This window comes from Galeopterus variegatus, unplaced genomic scaffold (assembly GCF_000696425.1).
Source record: "Galeopterus variegatus unplaced genomic scaffold, G_variegatus-3.0.2 Scaffold8454, whole genome shotgun sequence".
In the NCBI taxonomy this organism is placed as follows: Eukaryota; Metazoa; Chordata; class Mammalia; order Dermoptera; family Cynocephalidae; genus Galeopterus; species Galeopterus variegatus.
Window position 1 is genome coordinate 6,423 of NW_007734565.1, and position 19,849 is coordinate 26,271.

Below are 19,849 nucleotides of genomic sequence, written 5' to 3' on the forward strand. Positions count from 1 at the left end.
AATTCACAAACTGAAGTCAACCTATGGTCTCTTTATCTAAAAATTATCTTCAAGCCTTTGGAACTGTGTTGATTATCTCTTGTTATTACCTCTGCCATAGAGGAAAGCCACGTAATTTTCTCTTTCTTCAAAAAAAGAAAAATTTCAAAAGCAACATGCACATGCTGCGCAGGGACAGCAAAGTTCAGGCAGCACCTCAGACTCCACTGGATCTAGTCATGGCTGCGGAGAGAGTCACTGGCATCATCCTTTCTGGGTGAGCAGGAAAGACAGACACTGGGTGCGGGAGCTCAGCCAAGTCCTTCCTCAATGCCTCGGATCCTCCTGGCCAGTTGCACATCCTTCGGGAAAAGAGTAACTCGGCCAGCATGTAAGGAGAGGAGATAGTCATCCTCAAAGAGATGAACTAGAAATGCTTCTGCTGCCTCTTGTATGGCCAACAGGGCCTGGGCTTGCCAACTGAAGTCCACACCACGAGTGAATTTAGAACATATTTCTCTTGCCAGGCGGCCGAAGGGTAGCCTCCTTATCAAGAGGTTTGTGCTCTTCTGAAGCGTTCGGATCTCCTTTAACCATTTATGTCTCCGCTGACCATATGGATGGGAGGAAGTGCCTAAGGAGGGACCCCGCCGTGAGGGGCCGGGGGTCGGGCTCGCGTTGCGCCTCTTCGGGGTTTCGGGCTTGCGTTTCCGGCGGCGGCGGGCCCATGGCAGGCCGCGGAGGGTCCCGGAGCCCGGCCCCACAGCTCCTTCTCGGACTTCCTGATATGTAAACTTCTAAATATGAGCAGTTGAAAGAACACAGAAAGTTGTTGCTGTGCCTGGAGAAGCATGCTAAGTCCTGTAGCTGGGCCCCTGGATCAGCAAGAATTGTCTACACTAGAAGGGCTTCCTGCAGGTATAGAATATTCCTGCTGGAGGTAAAAATATGCCATATATGCTTGTTGCTCTGAGGCTAGAATGTCTAACTTAAGTATTAATTGAGCAGAAATGTTTACTGTCTTGGAATAGAATAACTTCCCCGTCTTGCTAACTCCTATTAAACTAATTACTGTGTAGATCAAAATATGCCAGTGCTTTAATTAACTGTTATAATACCAATAGTCACATGATGGTAAGTATCATACTAGAAGTTCTTCTGGTCAAGGGACGGACTAGGTAGCCAAACTTTTAAATTAATAGCATACTTCAACTAATAGTCATAGGGGAGAAAATATGCTTAACATATAAAGAAATACAAACTAGGAATAGTATCCTCAAGAAATAGTATCCTCAAGACTGACTAAGAAATGGTCACATAAATTTACAACCACAGTAGGTGCAATCCAAGCTAGTAAACAACAATTTCTATAATAACAGATGCTCTTCTACTTCCGGCCTTTTTGTTAAAACCTTAAATTTGGGAATTCAGTAAGTATTTTTTCCCTCAAAGTTGAATTCTCATAAGCTCAAGTATTTAACATGATAAATAGCAAAGGTGGTGGAAACTTTAATCTCCCTCCCCACACTGTAAATATTTGAATATGAAATGATAGATTCTATCTCTTCCCTATTTGTTTTTAAGGCTGGTCTAACTGCAACCAATGTGCTTCCCCTCATCCTATATTAAATTGCCCCCTTGAAACACTGCTCCTTCATCCTGATCCACTTCCAATGCAGCCATCCATTCATTCACTCTGGGTTATTTTCATTAATTCACTTAGGATTATTTTTATTCATTCAATAATTCAACAAATATTTATTTTGCACCTGCACGTGCCAGGCACTGTTCTAGGGCTGTTCTTTACCTCTCTATTCTAGCTTCTCTTTTCAGTTTGGTTTCCTCCAAATTCCATCCTTGATCATTTTATGCAGTTATTTGCCCCCATCTCCTACACCTCTCTTTTTGAAGAGTGTGTTCTACATAGAATTCTGTTATCCAGCAATTTTCCAGAGTGTAACTTGCTGTCCTTCTTGTACTCCCACTTCACTAAAACTGTCTTTAACATAAAGTGGGTTATAAGGGGTCAGTAGGATGAGAAAAGAAACTAGAAACCCAACACCTACAGCAAATACTGTGTAAATCATATATAATTTACCAGGTTGATTTAAAATATTTCAATGGGCATAGGGTTTCCTTTTGGTGCTGAAAATGTTTTGGAACTAGATGGAGGTGGTGGTTGCACAACACTGTGAATGTACTAAATGCCACTGAATCGTTCACTTTAAAATGGTAAATTTTATGTTATGTTAACTTCACCTCAATAAAAATAACTTTTAAATCATATTTCACTATTTTTGTCCATGTTGATAGAATTGTAAACTGCCCCAACCTCACCCCAGTTGTCTAGGGAGCAGTCCAAACATAAACTCAGTGCATTAAGCATAATGCCATTATTAATTCAGTTTTCTCAAAATGTGAAACAGGACAGTATTAAGCCAAAGGAGCTGTAAGCACATGCAAGACATGACCACTCTGTTCTGATTTATAGCCCGTTTACATGACTGTGGATGCTGGAACAGATAAACATCTCCACCTGTGTGTGGAGAGCACTTCCTGATACTACATAATAACCATAAGGAGCAAGATTTCTTTTGGATTGACCTGGAGGAAAGAAAGGCTGTTTTTAGGAGGAGCAAGTACAGATTTCAGAGATCTGAGGGAATAGATGGCTGGGATTCTGAAAAGATGTTGGGGAAGCGTAACAGGCTATTATCCAGAAGTAAATATACATTTGAGATGTATCTAGTGGTCCAGGTCAGGAAAGATATTCTGATGTTAGTCGATCTGTTTTAGATTTTTAGAGGTAGGCAGTTATTTTTGTACACTTAATTGAAGGAAGGACTGAATATTTTTGCTGATTAAAGAAAACCTATTTTCCTTTCAATTCATCCTCCCCTCATTGCCCTACCTGACCTCTTTGTATTTTCTGTATTTATTTTCTGTATATTATTATTGCAAATTAAAACTCAGAGAGAAACTTTTCCTCCTGAGGAGGTCTGAACCCAGCCCCTTTTCTGTAAGTAAGTGTCCTGGATTATAGATGACAGGATGGGATGCCAATGGGAGTGTTGAGATGACTTTTTGAAAAGATGATACTAAAGAAAGATGGCTAGAAAAGTGGGCTCGAAATAGACGTGGAGGCCAAAGAAAATGCCAGTACCTGAGGGTCCTGAGACCTCAGGGCCAATGGGAAGAGGGGAACACAAGAATTGCCACCACCTGTGGTCAAGAAGGAAATTCAAGTCATGACAAAATTAGTTTTAGGTTAAAAGGGGAAAGAACACTCAAAAGATCTGAAAATGGACAGAAAATTTTGGTAAAATTAATAAAGGTTTCAGAGGTCATAAAATAAACATGTTCAAGAAGTAGGCTTAGTTGGATGGAGCTGAGTTGGATGGGACTGACTTGGAAGGGACAGTAATGAAGTCAGTGGACAAGAGGGACATTCCCCAAGAGCAAGATCACTGGGATTGGGATGGGATCTCAGGTGGTAGAAAGAAAATTTCTGGGCAAGAGTGTCAAACCAATCATCCCAAAGTTCCAGATGGAACTGTGTGTGATGGTGAAGTACCTTGAAAGATTGCTTCCTCACTGCTGATCAATTTTAGCCATCATTTTCAAAATGAATTAGTGACCAAAGCAGTGTGACCCTGTTGCTTGGATTCTTCTCATCCTGAAAAGAGTCAGTGTCTGAGCAGCTCTGGCCTGAGCTTCACAAGAAAGTCATGAGAAACAGCCGTCTAGACAGAGCATAGGAGGAGATGTTATTCTTACAAAAATTAAACTGTGTGATATACTACAGCAGTTGTTCTCAACTGACGGTGATTTTGCCCCCAACCCCAGGGTCATTTGGCAATGTCTGGAGACATTTTTCACTGTTACATGTGTGAGGGTGGCATGCTACTGGCATCTAGTGGGTAGAGGCAGACATGCTGTTAAAAATCCTACAATGTGTGGTAAGGCCCCCTCAATAAAGAATTATCTGGTCCTGAATGTCGACAGTGCTGAGGCTGAGGAATCCTGTGTTAGAGTGATTTGGGGTCAGAGAACCAGGGTTCTGGGGTATGCTCTACTCATTGCTAATTATCTGGTCCTGAATGTCGACAGTGCTGAGGCTGAGGAACCCTGTGTTAGAGTGATTTGGGGTCAGAGAACCAGGGTTCTGGGGTATGCTCTACTCATTGCTAATGCTGTGTCCTTGGAAAAGCTACTCAGCTTCTCTTCTGATGCTTAAAGTTGCTTGCCACTCCCACCATATAGTGGACATACATCATGCTGAATCATTATTAAAAGTGTGAAGAGAAATACAAATGTGATAGTTCACCATCAGAAGCACCAACTGGCAGTCCCTTTGCCCCCAACACTGTGCTGCTGTCCCTTCGCAGGCCCTCAACGCCTCCCTGCTGGAGGATGGCAGCAGCCTCTACACTGGTCTCCCATCCTACAGCCTAAACTCTTTTCAGTCTGTTGTTTGAAATGGAAACTAGGCTTGTTTTCCTGAAATATTGCTTTCAGCAAATGACTTCCCTGATCAGGAATCTGTGAGGTCTCACCACCACCTTCTTCATCAAATCCCCAAACTTCCTGATTTTTAAGCCCGATCATGATGTGACCCTGTTACATCCCTCTGTGCCTACCCCAGTCCGTGGCAAGCACTCTCTGCTCTAATCAGTTGGTTTTCTCCTTCAGGGGCCCTGTCTTTGCTCAAACTCTTTCCCTGCCTCATGCTCCTCAGTCTCCACTGTGTTTATCTACATCTTGCCCATCCTAAGGCTTGGCTCGACTTTACCTCCTTTATAAAGCCCTTTGTAGCTACTCCAACCTACTTGCCCTACTTTTCCAAAAGCTTTTTACACCTATTAATCAGGCCTACACAACTTAATATCAAATTATTCAATGATTTTTTTCTATGTATTTTAAATTTGGGCTCTCTCGTGAAGTTGTAAATGCCTTGATTTTAAGCCTTTTAAAGACAGTTTCATACCAAAGACTCAGCTCCGAGACTCACTTTGTGTATAAAGCCTTTCCTAACCCTTCCCCTTATGATACACCCCTGCCTGAGGACACCCTCCCTCAAGCCTCACCTACCCATACAGACCTTTATCATAGCACCTAGAATACTTTATGACACTTTTTGTTTACATACCTCTCTCCCCCCAGCTAAACAATAAATTCTGTGAAGCAGGGACGGTACTATCTTAATTATTTTTTAAACTCATACACTCTGCTCCAGGCTCAATATTTTTATACCACTTACAGATTTTTAAAGTTTCTGAGCCATTGAGAGCATTTCCACTTACCTTCACAAACTACAAAGATCCTAAGTGAAGGGCTTTTCATTGGGGCCACCTAAGAGTTATTGAATTGAGGCTCAAGAGAAATAGGAGAGATTAGGAGGTCTAAAAATAGAGGCTCTTTTCTGGAAATCTTTTGAAATATGAATCTGAGAGCAAACAGAAGTCCATCAGCTGTTCAGACAATAGACCAATAGAACACAAATATAAAACATTCTTAACGAAAATATTACTGTCCTACATAAGGTGTTAGAAAAAAGGAGGAAGAGCTTCATTTCTCTTTGTTCCCTTTAACATTTGCTTATCACTCACATGCCTTGAAGAACTGAAAGAAGTGAAAGATAGAAGGAAGAATTCTAGAATTGCACAATACTCACTATTAACACTGAGAATAAGAATTAATTTTTTAAACTTACTTAGGCTTATATTTATTGCATGTCTTATGGTTTTCAGTGAAGGGAGAATATAAAGTCAACTGGAAAAGAATATGCCATAATTTTTCCTCATTCAATATACAAAATACCCTCCAAGTAAAACATTCTTGCTTAAATAAATGACCATCAGAGCATTAAACCGTGTCATTGCTGGTACTTACATCTGGGCAGCTGAACATGGTGGTGTGACTGGCATGGTGGCTCTAGAATGTGCTAATAATTATCTTTGTTTTGTTTGGCTCATATATATGCTCTTCTAATTTGCATGCATAATTACCTAAACGCCAAGCAATTACCCACTTTCCTCACATGGTGATTTATACACGTGAGGAATCCCTCCCCTTCACTAATCTTTCATACCTCCACCCACAGTTGCATCAAACAAGGGCTCATGTACCTGCCAATTGACTTCTCTTAGACCAAATCCAGGGACATTTCTATAGCCCTGGGACCCTGTCCTATTATTTTCAGAGCTTCCCCATGAACCAATTTTTAAATCTTGCATTCATTGAAGCAAATTGCATTCTGGCCTCTCTGGCAAATCATACATTTCTAACTAGTCTCAGCACATCCTTACATTTCATCTACTTTATAAACTAGCATTTCAAAAGGGATTATCTGAGGATCAAAATCACATGGGTAGCTGGTTAAAAATGCAAATTCCTGGGTTTACCCAGACTTACTGAATCCGAATCACCAGCAGTACCAGGAAACTGCATTTTTAACAAGCACTGTAAGACAGTACTTATGCATGCTAAGGTTTGTAACCACCACCAAGGTTTTTGGTGCTCAAACTCACTTTCCTAAAGTAAAGATTTGAGGATCATCATCTCACAATAGTGTAGTACAAAAGAAAGATGTTTTTGTGATTAACAAATTCTCAAAATGGACATTCAGGACAAGCTAATTATATTCTGGAAGTAGAGGAGGCTTCAGATACACCACTGTTAAGCTGAGCTCTTCTTAAATGTTCCTCTCCACATTGTTGAATGCACATTTACTCAGTTCAGGAGGAAGGGGATCTTCCATGCTTCTCTGCAACTTCCTATCCAGAAGGTCAGAGAATTTTGGCTGGTGTCCTTTTGACGGTATAGAAAATTGCTCAAGCAGAGATTGCAAAGACTGTCTTAGAGGGCTGCTCTCCGCAGGCCAAAGTTGCATCCTCAATGTGAGAGAGAGGGTGGTAATGGAGGGGGAGAGGGAGAGGGAGAGAGAGAAAGCAGAAGAAGGAGGAGGAAAAGGAGGAGGAGGAGGAGAAGGGAAAAGGGAAGAAAAGAAGAGAGAGTGAGGAGGTCCAGGGAGGAAGCCACCGCTTTCCTTGAGAAGAATTCTTGCCTAAATTAGTCTTCCACACACAGACTCCTTCTTGGGCTCTGGGTATCTCTCAAGGATCCATGATCCCATGACCTTTGACTGGTGAACTTTCATCCTACTTAAGAGGTTCTTAACCAGGGCAATTTTGCACACCACACCCCCCACCCTGCCAAGCGGAGACATTTGGCAACATCTGGAGATAGTTTTAATTGTCACAACTCCAGGGTGGTGGTGGGGGGAGGGCATAGGCGGGGGTTGCAACTAGCATCTAGTTCATAGAAACCAGCGATGCTGCTAAACCTTCAATGCTCAGGATAGCCCCCCCAAATAAGAAATTATTCTGTCCAAAATGTTAATAGTACAAAACTGAGAAACTTTGTCCTATTCATGATTGTCCTACGTGATGTGCCTGATGTGTGACCCTGGTTCTCCGCCCCTCCCTCATCTCACTCCCCTTTGCTGATGTTTTTTCAACATTTCCACCCCAAGCAGTTTCCTGGTTTGGGTGATTTGCCCTGGTCCAGCTTTACCATGCGGCCTGCCTGAACAGTTAGGACAAATGAGGGAGCTCACAAGAGAGTATGTGGTCTCCTGAACAGCAAGGCTACAAAAGAGGCCCAGCCTTTCACTGTTGCTTTGCTCCTCTGCAGAAAAGTCCAGAGGCAATTTTCTTGCTTTTCTTCCTTTTTTAGATTAAGCTGATCTTCAGAGTTCTCACTGAAGAACTGAATAAAATAATAAAATCCCAAGTAATTCTTATGCTTATTTTTCACTTACCCTTGAAAGAGATTTTGATATTTTAATTGACACACCTCTCTGCCATTTGCCTTGTCGGGCTAGGGCTAGGGTTCACAGACCTCTCGAGCCTGTTGTCCAGACTGGGTCACAGACCCTCCACACACAGGTCTACAAGCTAGGTAATAGGAAAAGGTCCTGGGAGTCCTGGGTGAAGAAATAATAGGTTTTATTCAGAGCTAGTAGCAGCTGACCTAGTGGCTTCCCGGAGGGTCTTCAGAAGCTTCGTGCATCTGCGCCATTAGTCCTTTATACTCAAGTCCATAATCCAAAACACCCAGGTGCACACGCACAGTCACATTAGACAATAGCAAGGAACACCTGTGCACATGTGCATATTTACATCAGATGCTGGGCAAGATTCTGAACATCTGAGGGGCCCTGACCATTTTTTCTATATTTTCCCAACATTCCTGAACTGGCTTTCTAAATGGAGCAACTTGATGTGGATCTGTAGGCCACATGGCGGTGGTGGTGGATGAACAGTACCCAGGAGAGCTGGAATTGGAGAGCAGGAAAGGAAAAGAGGGTCATACTCTATGATCTCCCTATGCTTTTATGAGAAAAAGACGACCACAAGATTTAGTTCAGTTTAGTTTTGCTTTTTTTCTTTGAAGGGAGTGGGTAAGAGACTGGAATGAATATTCTATTTGACAATACTTGCTTCAGACTTGCAAAGTCCATTCATTACGTACAAGATGCCAAGTTATGCCATTCATTCTTGTAGAAGTTATTATCAGAGTGTACTTTAAGAAACTTTATACTTCTAGATTGAAAAATACTTTTTTAAAAAAAGTTTACAGAGATAGCAAGATTAAGATGATTGTATACAGTGTTTAGTTATATAAATAGTAAAATTTAAGAAACTGTTATACAGGCAGCTTTCATTATTGTTTATGCTCAAGGAGACACACCTAATGAGTGATTATAGTACTGAACAGGTTAACTTACAACAGAATATGTATAGCCTAATTGTGCTGGTGAGTCATGATTTCTAAGTTTCTGTTTACAACACATCAATCAGGCCCTCTGTGACGACTGGATTAAAATTGCTAAAGATGTTACAGCTGTTAACTATGGGGGAAGGAATTATATTTTATGCTCTATCTTATTCTACACAGATCATTACAGAGCAGGAAGGTTTGAATAAAATGACCAGAGTACAACACAGTAATCTAACCAGGGTCATGCTTGGAGCAATGTGTATCCAAGTACTGTTTATTTGGCAACTTTCAAGGTCAGTAGAAGACATGAGAAGAAACTGCTTCTGACAGAAGTATTAAAGATAGTGTCAAAACCATTCAAGAAGTTTATATAGAAGGCCAACCATAAGCCCAGCATGTCAAAGTTGAGAAATGCATTCATTCTTTCACCAATTCAAGAATCAGATATATCCTGGACACTCACTGTGCGGAAGACACTTTGTGGAAAGCCAAAATTGCTAAGGACATTAGCTGGTAGGGAACGCTTTGCTGTGCTAATGTCTATACAAAGAAGTTGAAAGGAGAAGTGACTTATTTCTTTCTTACTAAAGGCCAGGAAAAGATTGCTTATCAATCATAGTGGCATATTAATAAGGTTCTAAGCTTTTTTTTTTTTTTTGCTAGTATGTGGCTCTTTTAATATTGTGATGACACTTTTTCAGTTATATTGCTTAAGATACAGTAGAATTAATGTTATCTCAAGAGTACCTGTCATGAGGATTATGTTAGGAGAGGCTTTTCCTGTGGGAGAGTCCTCACTTCCAGTGGCTATTCACAATGATTTAGGACATTTTATTTGAGTGAATGTTTAACTTAGAAATAAATATAACTCCTAGGTATGCACACAAAAAATTTATGAAATGGAAGAAAATGTATATAATTCATTTCATTTTTTTCCATGGTCATAAGACGAAAATATATTTGTTCATAAAGAGTATTTAAGTGAGAAAATCAAATAATCAGGGCCTTTTGTTTTTGTCTATTTGTAGGTATGTTGCCTATTATTTACCTGAGAAGCAAAACAACCTGAATATTCAAACTTAACACATGACTCTCACGACTCATAATTCCTGCTTGACTTTTAAATCCTATTGTCCAGTGATTACCTCATTGGGATTGTATGAATCATCACCTTGTCTTCTGTGTGTTGACTAGAAAAAGACTTCCTGGTTTCTCCTGAGAGATTGTTTCCTTTTTGTGGGGATCAGCATCACCATGACACTTCAGTAGGGTAATCACATTCCAGAGCAGTGGAGGACATAGTGAGCCAGGAGGCTGAGTTAGGGATGGCATGATTCCATCCTATCCCTGAAATATTCAATGAATATGTGCTCAGTGTCATAGTCCCTGGCCTTTAAAACTTTACAACCTGGCAAAGGTAGAAAATGTAAGGATACAGCCGAATAAAATGGGCCAGAAAAGAAGTTTAATCTTGGAAATCTTAACGTCAATCAAGGCCCCTCTTAAATTGACACTTGAGGACTGATCGAAAACAAAATACTCTCCCATTTGGGGATAGGATATCCTGAGATAGTTCCCAGGGCTTCTGTCTTTTCTCTAATGTCAAATTAGGTGTGTATGGTAAGAAGAAATACCATGAGACTATCACCAAGAGCTCCTTTGAAATTTTTCTAAATTCTAATCCACTCTACACCCTCATATTTTTCATGATCTATTTGTTAGAATTTTTCTTTATAAGCAAGGCTTAGTGTGCTAACATATAGATTCTGCTAAAACCATTACATGAGAAAGAAGGCAAACCCTTCATCTTCATATGTGGTATCCCCAACACTTTAAGAGTATTAATTATTAATGGAACATCACGTTTGGGTACAAATTGAGATGTGGGTAAGAGAAAAGGAAGGGAAAGAGAAGGAGGGTGACTAAGGCCTAACCCATGGATAAGTCAGTGGTTCAGAATGAGGTGGAAGCTTTACCTGTTGACTACTAATGTAGAACTACCATACAATCCAGCAATCCCACTGCTGGGTACATACCCAAAGGAATGGAAATCATCACGTTGAAGGGATACCTGCACTCCCATGTTTATTGCCTTGTTAGCCTATGAGATGCAGATGCTGTTTGTGGGCATGAGAAGCTGAGTCACCTTGCAAAGGTGCAGATGAGGCAAGACCTTTAGCTGTCTCTGTTCTGTATTTTCTGTTAACACCAGATGTACACCAGAGAAGTTCCAAAAAGGTTAAAAATGCCTTGGGATTGCATCGGATTAGTGAAGAGATAATGAATTTATGGCAGAATTCTGGGTAAATTGAAAAAGAAAGAAAGTCAGCTGAAGCAGAAGCTGCCTAAACCACTTAAGCATGATTACATGGATCTAACCTGTCACAACCATCACAAGCTGTGCATAGCCCTGTCTCTTTCCTCCCCTCTTGTAAGTCCCTGTGGCACAAGGAAACTTCATTTCTACTTTTAGTGTATACATTTGTTAAAGATAATAACAGAATGAAAAATGATAAGAGAATACTTAAAAAAAATTCAGATGTGTTTGAATAGACAAAATAAAGAAGCATTTGTTTAAGGATTAAAAGTAGTGGGGGGCAGGGGGTGTGTGTGCCCACATGCTTATTTTGGAATTTACAATCCATTTTTAAATTACTGAAACATAATTGATTATACATATTTGTGGGATAAAGAGTTGAATATCAATATCTGTGTACATTATGTGATGTTCAAATCAGGATAGTTAGCATATGCATCATTATAAAACATAATCATTCTTTGTGTCTGTATTACTCCATTTCTGTTGCTTATAACAAAATACCTCGAACTGTGTAATTTATAAAGAAACAATATTATTGCTTACAGTTTTGGAAGCTGAGAAGTCCAAAGTCCAGGGAACACATCTGGTGAAGGCCTTGTTAGTGGTAACAGTGATGCAGGGGTCTCCCATGGAAGAATGGTGGAGCAGAGAGAGAGCTCTTCATGCACTCTCTGTTTAATGCCCTCAGAACCTCGCCCATGCCCACCATTAAACTTCAACTTATTAATTCATTTACTAGGGCCTGGTCCTCACAATCTAATCACCTCTCCAAGGCCCCATCTTTCAACCACCACAATAGGACTTCCCACCCTCTTAACACTGTCACAGTGGGGACCAAGCCTCCAATACATGTGCCTTGGGGGACACAATTCAATCCACAGCAGTATCCATTAACCAATTTCTCACTAAACTCCCTCCCCCTCTCACTTCCCACTTCTAGTACCCACAGTTTTGTTCTCTCCTTCTGAAAGTTTAATGAATTATTTGTGATTGTTTCCTTCCTTCCTTCCTTCCTTCCTTCCTTCCTTCCTTCCTTCCTTCCTTCTGCCCCCACTTATAAGTGAGGACATGTGGTATTTCTCTTTCTGTGCCTGGCTTATTTCACTTAACATAATTTTCTCTAAGCTCACCTATGTTACTGTGAATGGCAGAATTTCATCCTTTTTTATGACTGAGTAGTATTCCATTGTGTATATATACCACATTTCACTTATATAGTCATCTGTCAATCAACATTTAGGTTGGTTCCATGTCTTGGCTATTGCAAATAGAGCTGCAATAAACATGGGGGTGTAGGTATTCCTTCAACATGATGATTTCTGTTCCTATGGGTATATACCCAGCAGTGGGGTTGCTGGATTGTATGGTAGTTCTACTCATAGTTGTGTGAGAAACCTCCATACTGTTTTCCATAACAGATGCACTAATTTACAGTTCCACCAACAGTGTAGAAGAGTTCCCTTTCCCCACATCCTCACCAGCATTTGTTATTCTCTGTCTATTTGATAATAGCCAGTCTGACTGGGGTGAGATGATATCTCACTGTGGTTTTGATTTGCATTTCCCTGATGATTAGTGACATTGGTAATTTTCTCATATACTTGCTGGCCATTTGTATGTCTTCTTTAGAGAAATGTCTGTTTGGCTCCTTCATTTTTTATTTATTTTTCTACTGTTGTTTGAGTTCCTTTTGTGTTCTGAATATTAATCCATTGTCAGATGTATAGTTTGCAAATACTTTCTCCCATTCTGTAGGTTGTCTTTTCACTCTGTTGATTGTTTCCTTTGCTGTGCAGAAGCTTTTAGTTTGATATAATCCCATTTGTTGATTTTGTTGTTGTTGCCTGTGCTTTTGATGTCTTATTCATAAAGTCTTTGCCCAGTCCTCCTAAAATCCTGAAGTGTTTTCCCTATGTTTTCTTCTATGAGTTTTATAGTTTCAGGTCTTATATTTAAGTCTTTAATTCATTTTGAGTTGATTTTGGTATATGGCAAGAGGTATGAGTCTAGTTTTATTCTTCGATGTGTGGATATCCAGTTTTCCTAGCACCATTTATTGAAGATGCTGTCCTTTCCCCAATGTATGCTTCATCAAAGGTAAGTTGGCTGTTAAGTATGTGGGTTGATTTCTGCATTCTCTATTCTGTTCCACTGGTCCATATCTCTGATTTTATACCAGTACCATGCTGTTTTGGTTACTATAACTTTGTAGTATAATTTGAACTCAGATGGTGTAATGCCTCTGACTTTATTTATTTATTTATTTTTGCTCAAGGTTGCTTTGGCTATACAGGGTTTTTTGTTGTTCCATATGAATGTTAGGATTTTTTTTTTCTGTGAAAAATGTCATTGATGTTTTGACGGGGATTGCATTGAATCTGTAGATCATTTTGGGTAGCATGGACATTTTCACGATATTAATTCTTCTAATCCATTAGCATGGAATGTCTTTCCATCTTTTGGTGTCCTTTTTACTTTCTTTCAGCAGTGTTTTGCAGTTCTCATTGTAAAGATCTTTCACCTCCTTGGTTTAGTTTATTCCTACATGTTTTATTCTTTTGGTAGCTATTGTAAATGGGCTTGCTTTCTTGATTTCTTTTTCTTCTGGTTTGTTGCTGGTGTATAAAAATGCTACTGATTTTTGTGTATTGATTTTGTACCATGAACTTTACTGAATGTGTTTATCAGCTCTAGGAGTTTTTGGTAGTTTTTAGGTTTTTCTATATACAGGATCATGTCATCTGCAAACAAGGACAGTTTGACTTCATCTTTCCCAGTTTGGATGCCCTTTATTTCCTTCTCTTGCCTGATTTCTCTGGCTAGTACTTCCAATAGGAGTGTTGAGAGTGGGCACCTTGTGTTGTTCCTGTTCTTAAAGGACAAGCTCTGAGCTTTTCCCCATTCAGGATGATATTCGTGGTGGGCTTGTCATATAGGGCTTTTATTGTGTTGAGATACTTTCCTTCCATACCTAATTTGTTGACAGTCTTTATCATGAATGGATGTTGAAATTTGTCAAATGCTTTTTTTTTTTTTCAGCATCCAAAATCTTTTTAATAACAGGACAGGATCCAGGGTTAGTTTTTGTAGCCATGGCTGGCCCATCAGCCTCTGGCATGCTCGAACTTCTGTCCCTTCGAATGTATGTAGGGTTTGGTGTGGCTGTGTGGGGTTTCTGGGGCCTGGCCAAAATGCTGGTACACCTCTTGCCCCTTGTGAGGTCCAGAGAGCAAGACAGTGCCACAGCCCTTGGGGAAGTCCAGAGCCAGCTGGTCAAAGGTGAGGATTTTGCCCCCAGCCTTGAGGATGCAGCTGCGGGCCTGGCTGGTCACATGTAGTGCACACACCTTTACTTTGGGCACCTCTTGAACCCGTACATCTGTTATGGTCCCCACAACCACAGCCATTTTGTGTTCCCAGCCAGGAAGCTCCATATTCTGGATCATCCAGGAAAGGGACAGAGGAGGCTGGTTGGTGTGACTCATAAACAACCTCTTCAGCACAACTTGGTTGAAGGTGGAGTTGGTTCGTCTGGCCGGAAACCTGTACAGCTTGACCAACAGCCTTAGATAGATGTCCTGGCTCTTGGGCTCCTTGCACCAAAATTTTTGATCCTTGTTGTGGTGGATGTCGACTCCCATGATGGCGCCTCCTGCTTGGCCAGGTCCGGAAAGAGGCCAAATACTTTTTCTGCATCTATTGAGATGATCATATGGTTTTCGTCCTTGATTTTGTTGATGTGATGCACCACTTTTATTGATTTGTGTATGTTGAACCATCCTTCCACACTTCACAAGGATCTTGTCACTCTCCTGGTCCTCTGCAGTATATTTCCTCAGTTGTTTCAGTCAAAATAAATATCTTTGTCATTTTGGTTTCTTTCTGTGCATTTGTAGGAGGGGTGGAGAAGGCACTAGTGCCTCTTCAGTCAGGCATCTTGGGAAAAGAAAGTGTGTTCACTGGAGTTTCTGGGAAAACTGAAAATCTCACTCCTACAATTCAGGTTTTACCCAGAATCAAATGCAGAAAACTTATAAAAGGACTTGAATTTTAGAAATTAAATATACTGTGTTCTCTCTTCTACTCCCTCCCCTTTCCCGTATATAAATAAAATTGGTAACATCACAAACAGTAGTGATCTTCTTGTGGTATATATGATTCATGTCTATAGTACTCCCTTGTAAAACTCCTCATGTCATAGTACCTAATTCTCATAGCTGCCTGAGGGTGGTACTTGAGACATTATTATTATTATCTTCATACCTGGGATTTTAGATTAAATCTGGTGTCACCCTGGCCACTAATATAAATGCATACTGATGCTGTTCAGAAATGACTGGTTAACCTCATGTGGCAATTCTTTATTATCTTTAAGATAACCCTTACTTTTCCTTCCATAGAGTGTCTGCAAAATTTTTTTTGTCTCTATGTCTGCTGTAAAATCAAAGGCTATATACCTTTAGCGTATGTGTCCATGTATTTATGTATAGATCCTTTATATTTACACATATATATATAGATATTTTTTTTTTGCCTCAAATTCTTATAGCTTTTTTTTTTTTTTCCTTTTTGTCTTTTTTTTCGTGACCGGCAACGGATTGCAACCCTCAGTGTCGTGCCCGTACCGGACCGGGACCGGCAACGGGATCGCAACCCTCAGTGTTGCTCCCGCACCTCGCTCAGCCAGTGAGCGGCCGGTCTGTATGTGGGATCCGAACCCTCGGCGGGAGCGCCACTGCGCTCCCAAGTGGCGCACTGTAGCAGTGCGCCACCGGGCCGGCCCAAATTCTTATAGCTTTTATCCATTCTTTAGGAATCTTATCTGATGGTTTTTTATTTATCTATCCATTTTGGTTTTCTATTGAACATAGACTGATGATCTTCTTTTTGTTCAAATTAATATCCCACAAATAGATAAGTTAACAGTCATTGCTATTAAAAATTAATTTTGGTCTGGTCGATATGACAGTGCAAATGTGAGATTCACTCTGACACAAAATAGTGTATGGATTTTGACAAAAGTGGCTTGGATATTTATGGCCTTTCCATGTAGGAGACTTTTTCAGTGGGGAGGAGCTGAAATCTTCACTCTTCTTGGGAAAATTCTTTCTTTCAGCTAGTTTTCCTCTCCCCTCTTGCTTAGTGGTGGGGGGTATCAGGACACCTCTACTCATCCAGAGGAAATGCAGCAATTGTCTGATTATAAAAGATCCAGATTCTTTGGAAGATAACCCTTAAAGAAAAAATGATTTGACCTGCTAGATATGTAGAAGAAATCATGTTCTATTATATAAACAACTATGTTGTAAGGTAGATCAGAACTATTTTTCTCTATTTTATAGATGGGAAAGGGTAGACTCAAAGAGGTTAAGTTTCTTATTCAAGGTGACATACCTATTATGTATTATTGCAATTTTTACAGGTAAAATTAAAGAAAGATCATTTGGCAATTTCATTTGGTTCAACCTAACAAAATCCAGGGCTGCAGGGCATGGATTCTGTCTCCCATTCTAGAATCTTATCTTATATACCATTGTTTCTTACTTGGATCTTTAATGATGACTTAAACTATCTTTATTTAAATGCTGCTTAAATATACACAACATATGATAGTTTATAGACCTCTGATTCATCAGCTTTTTAAAACTACACGAATAACAATTTTTTAAAAACTTAAAAATTAAATAAAAAGAAAACAAAAAAACTAAAAATCAACTTACTAACATGTATGTAATGAAACAGAGGGTGTTGTTTTGCTGAAAGAAAGCAATGAACTAGATTTAAAAAAACCCACCAATCCATTACTTTAATAAAGCATTCAATTTAATAGCATATCCACCAATACAATACTAATGAATAAAAATCACTGTCTTAAGAAATTTCTTTATTGCATATCTACTAGTACACATAATAGTTCTGTGTATAATGATGAAATTTATGTAACACATCTGCCTATTTATGACAACATGCCTTTTATAGCATTTGCCCTAATGTGTGTTGACTCAGTCTTTGCACTATTGTAAAACTTCCACTCATTTATATATTAAACCTCCACTTGGATTGAACCCATCATTCATGTATTACATTTGCTTCTTGTGTTTTTTTTTTTCTCATTGGCCTATAACAGTCAAAGTAGTTCATGACTCCACTGCATCATGTTATTCTCAGACAAACAAAAAAGCCAAACTCATGGATGTAGAGAGTAGAATGAGGGCTAGTAGAGGTTGGGGGAGGCGGGCAGGGAAGGGGGAAATGTTGGTCAGTAGGTACAAAGTTTCAGTTAGGAGAAATGAGTATGGTGATCTATTGCACAGAAAGGTGACTATATATAAATAATATATATTAAATAATAATGTATATTTGAAAATTACTAAAAGAATGGATTTTAAGTGTTTCTACCACAAAGTAATAAGTATGTGAAGTGATGAATATGTGAATTTGCCTGATTTGCTTATTCCACAATGTATATGTGCATGGACTCATCACATTGTACCCCACAAATATACACAATTGCTATTTGTCAATAAAAAATAAAAATTAAATTAAAAAAAGAGACTATGGTCCTGGCTTAAGTATCTACACACAGATCAGTGGAATAAAATTGAGAGTCAAAATATAAACTTATGGGCCGGCCCAGTGGCGCACTGCTACAGTGCGCTGCTTGGGAAGTGTGGCGGTGCTCCCGCCGAGGGTTCGGATCCCACATGCAGACCGGTTCCCGCTCACTGGCTGAGCGAGGCGCGGGAGCAACGCTGAGGGTTGCGATCCCGTTGCCGGTCCCCGTCCGGTGCGGGGGCGACACTGAGGGTTGCGATCCGTTGCCGGACACGGAAAAAGACAAAATAAATAAATAAATAAACTTATACATCTATGATGAATTAATTTTCACAAGTGTTTTATGACAACTTAATGGGGGAAGAATAATTTCTTCAATAAATTGTGCTGAGAAACTGGATAGCCACATGTAAAAAAATGAAGTCGAGCCCCTTTCTCACACCACACACAAAACTTAACTCCAAATGGATCATAGAACTAAATGTAGAAGTTAAAACTATAGCACTCTTAAAATACTGTAATAAATCTTTGAGATGCTGGATTCGGTGATGGTCTCCTAGATAAGATACTGAAAACACAAGCAACCATAGAAAAAATAGTAAACTGTATGTTATCAAAATTAAAAACTGGGGGCGGGGAAAAAATTAAAAACTGTTGTGCTTTAAAGGACATCATCAAGAAAGTGAAAAGACAACACACAGAATGGCAAAAGTGTTTTCAAGTCATATATCTGCATAAAAATATATGAAGAACTCTTGCAACTCAGCAATCAAAAAGACAATTAGCCCAATTAAAAAATGGTCAGAGGAAGAACTGGCCAGTTAGCTCAGTTGGTTAGAAAGTGGTGTTATAACACCAATGTCAAGGATTAGGACTCCCATACCAGCCAGCTGCCAAAAAGGAAAAAAAAAAAAAAAAAAAAGAATAGAGAGAAAGAAAGAAAGAAAAAATGGTCAGAGGATTCAAATAAACATTTCTGTGTGGGATATACAAAAGTCTAATACACACCTAAAAAGATATTCATCATCATAGGTTATTAAGAAAATGAAAATCAAAACCACAGTGAGATAATACTTCAGATACATTAGGATGGCTGTAATCAATAAGACAATAGCAAGTGCTAGCAAAGATATGGAGATATCAGAACCCTCATATGTTGCTGGTTGGATTGTAAAATGGTATAGATATTAGGAAACAATTTGGCAGTTTTTGAAAATGTGAAATGCAAAGTTATCATGTGGCCCAGCAATTCCACTTCTGGATACATACCTGTGAGAACTAAAAACATATATCCACCCAGAAGTTTGTACATAGATGGCATGAATGGTCAGATCAGCATTATTTGTAAAAGTCAAGTCAAAACCACACAAATCTCCATTAAGTGATGAATGGACAAACAAGGTATAGTATATACATATAATGGAATATTATTTCACAATAAAAAGCATTAAGCATGAGATATGTTGCATCAGGAATGAACCTGAAACATGCTATGTGAAAAAAGCCAGGCACAAAATTCCATGTGTTATGTGATTTCATCGACGTGAAGTGTCCAGACTAGGCTAATCCATACAGATAGAAAGTAGAGTTCCAGCGAAGATGGCAGAATAGATGGTCCCCAGCATCACTCTCTCCCACAAATCAACCAATTTACCACTATAAAAATGTAACAACAGCCAGGCTGGGCTGCTAGAGATCAGGAGAAGAGGAGCCAGAGACCTACAGAGTTCATGAAGGTGGGAGAAGCCATGATGAGAGAAAGAAAAAACTGCTTGGAGCATTTTGGGCCATGGCCATTTTAAGGCTGGAGCTGCTGAGCACATGGAGCAGGAGCCAGCAAAAGCTGCAGCTGTGCCTGTTGGATGGAGTTGCTTGAAGGAGGCAGGGGAGAAGAGGGCCTTGGTGGCCCCCAGGACAGCAAGACCACTAATAGGGTTCCTGTGGACCCACATAGGAGCAAGGAGCCACAACAACTGAAAAAAATGGAGCCACTCAGAGGCTGGTGAGTCATCACAAGGGACCAGTGCATGGCCTATCCCATGGGAAGTGTTTGCAGCACAGGCAGTAGGGGAGATGGGCCCACCAGGGGAACACTGGGGTACAACAATGACAGTCTATCTGCCCCCCAATCAGCGTAGGATGACTGAGAGGAGACTGGTCAGGAATATAGAATTGCATGGGGTGCAGTTTGATGAAAAGATTCAGGCCCAG

General features: G+C 39.9%; 1 protein-coding gene and 1 pseudogene across 1 annotated transcript; both read right to left on the reverse strand.

Moving 5' to 3' along the window:
* Positions 1-248: 248 nt before the first annotated feature.
* CENPA (centromere protein A) lies at positions 249-4,587 on the reverse strand. Its single transcript, XM_008592909.1, has 3 exons — positions 4,428-4,587; positions 3,143-3,201; positions 249-776 (listed from the first exon to the last, which is right to left on the reverse strand). The coding sequence occupies exons 1-3, from the start codon at positions 4,585-4,587 to the stop codon at positions 291-293; spliced, it is 705 nt and encodes a 234-aa protein (XP_008591131.1). The 3' UTR covers positions 249-290.
* A 9,600-nt stretch (positions 4,588-14,187) lies between these two features.
* LOC103608476 lies at positions 14,188-14,724 on the reverse strand (annotated as a pseudogene).
* Positions 14,725-19,849: the final 5,125 nt, after the last annotated feature.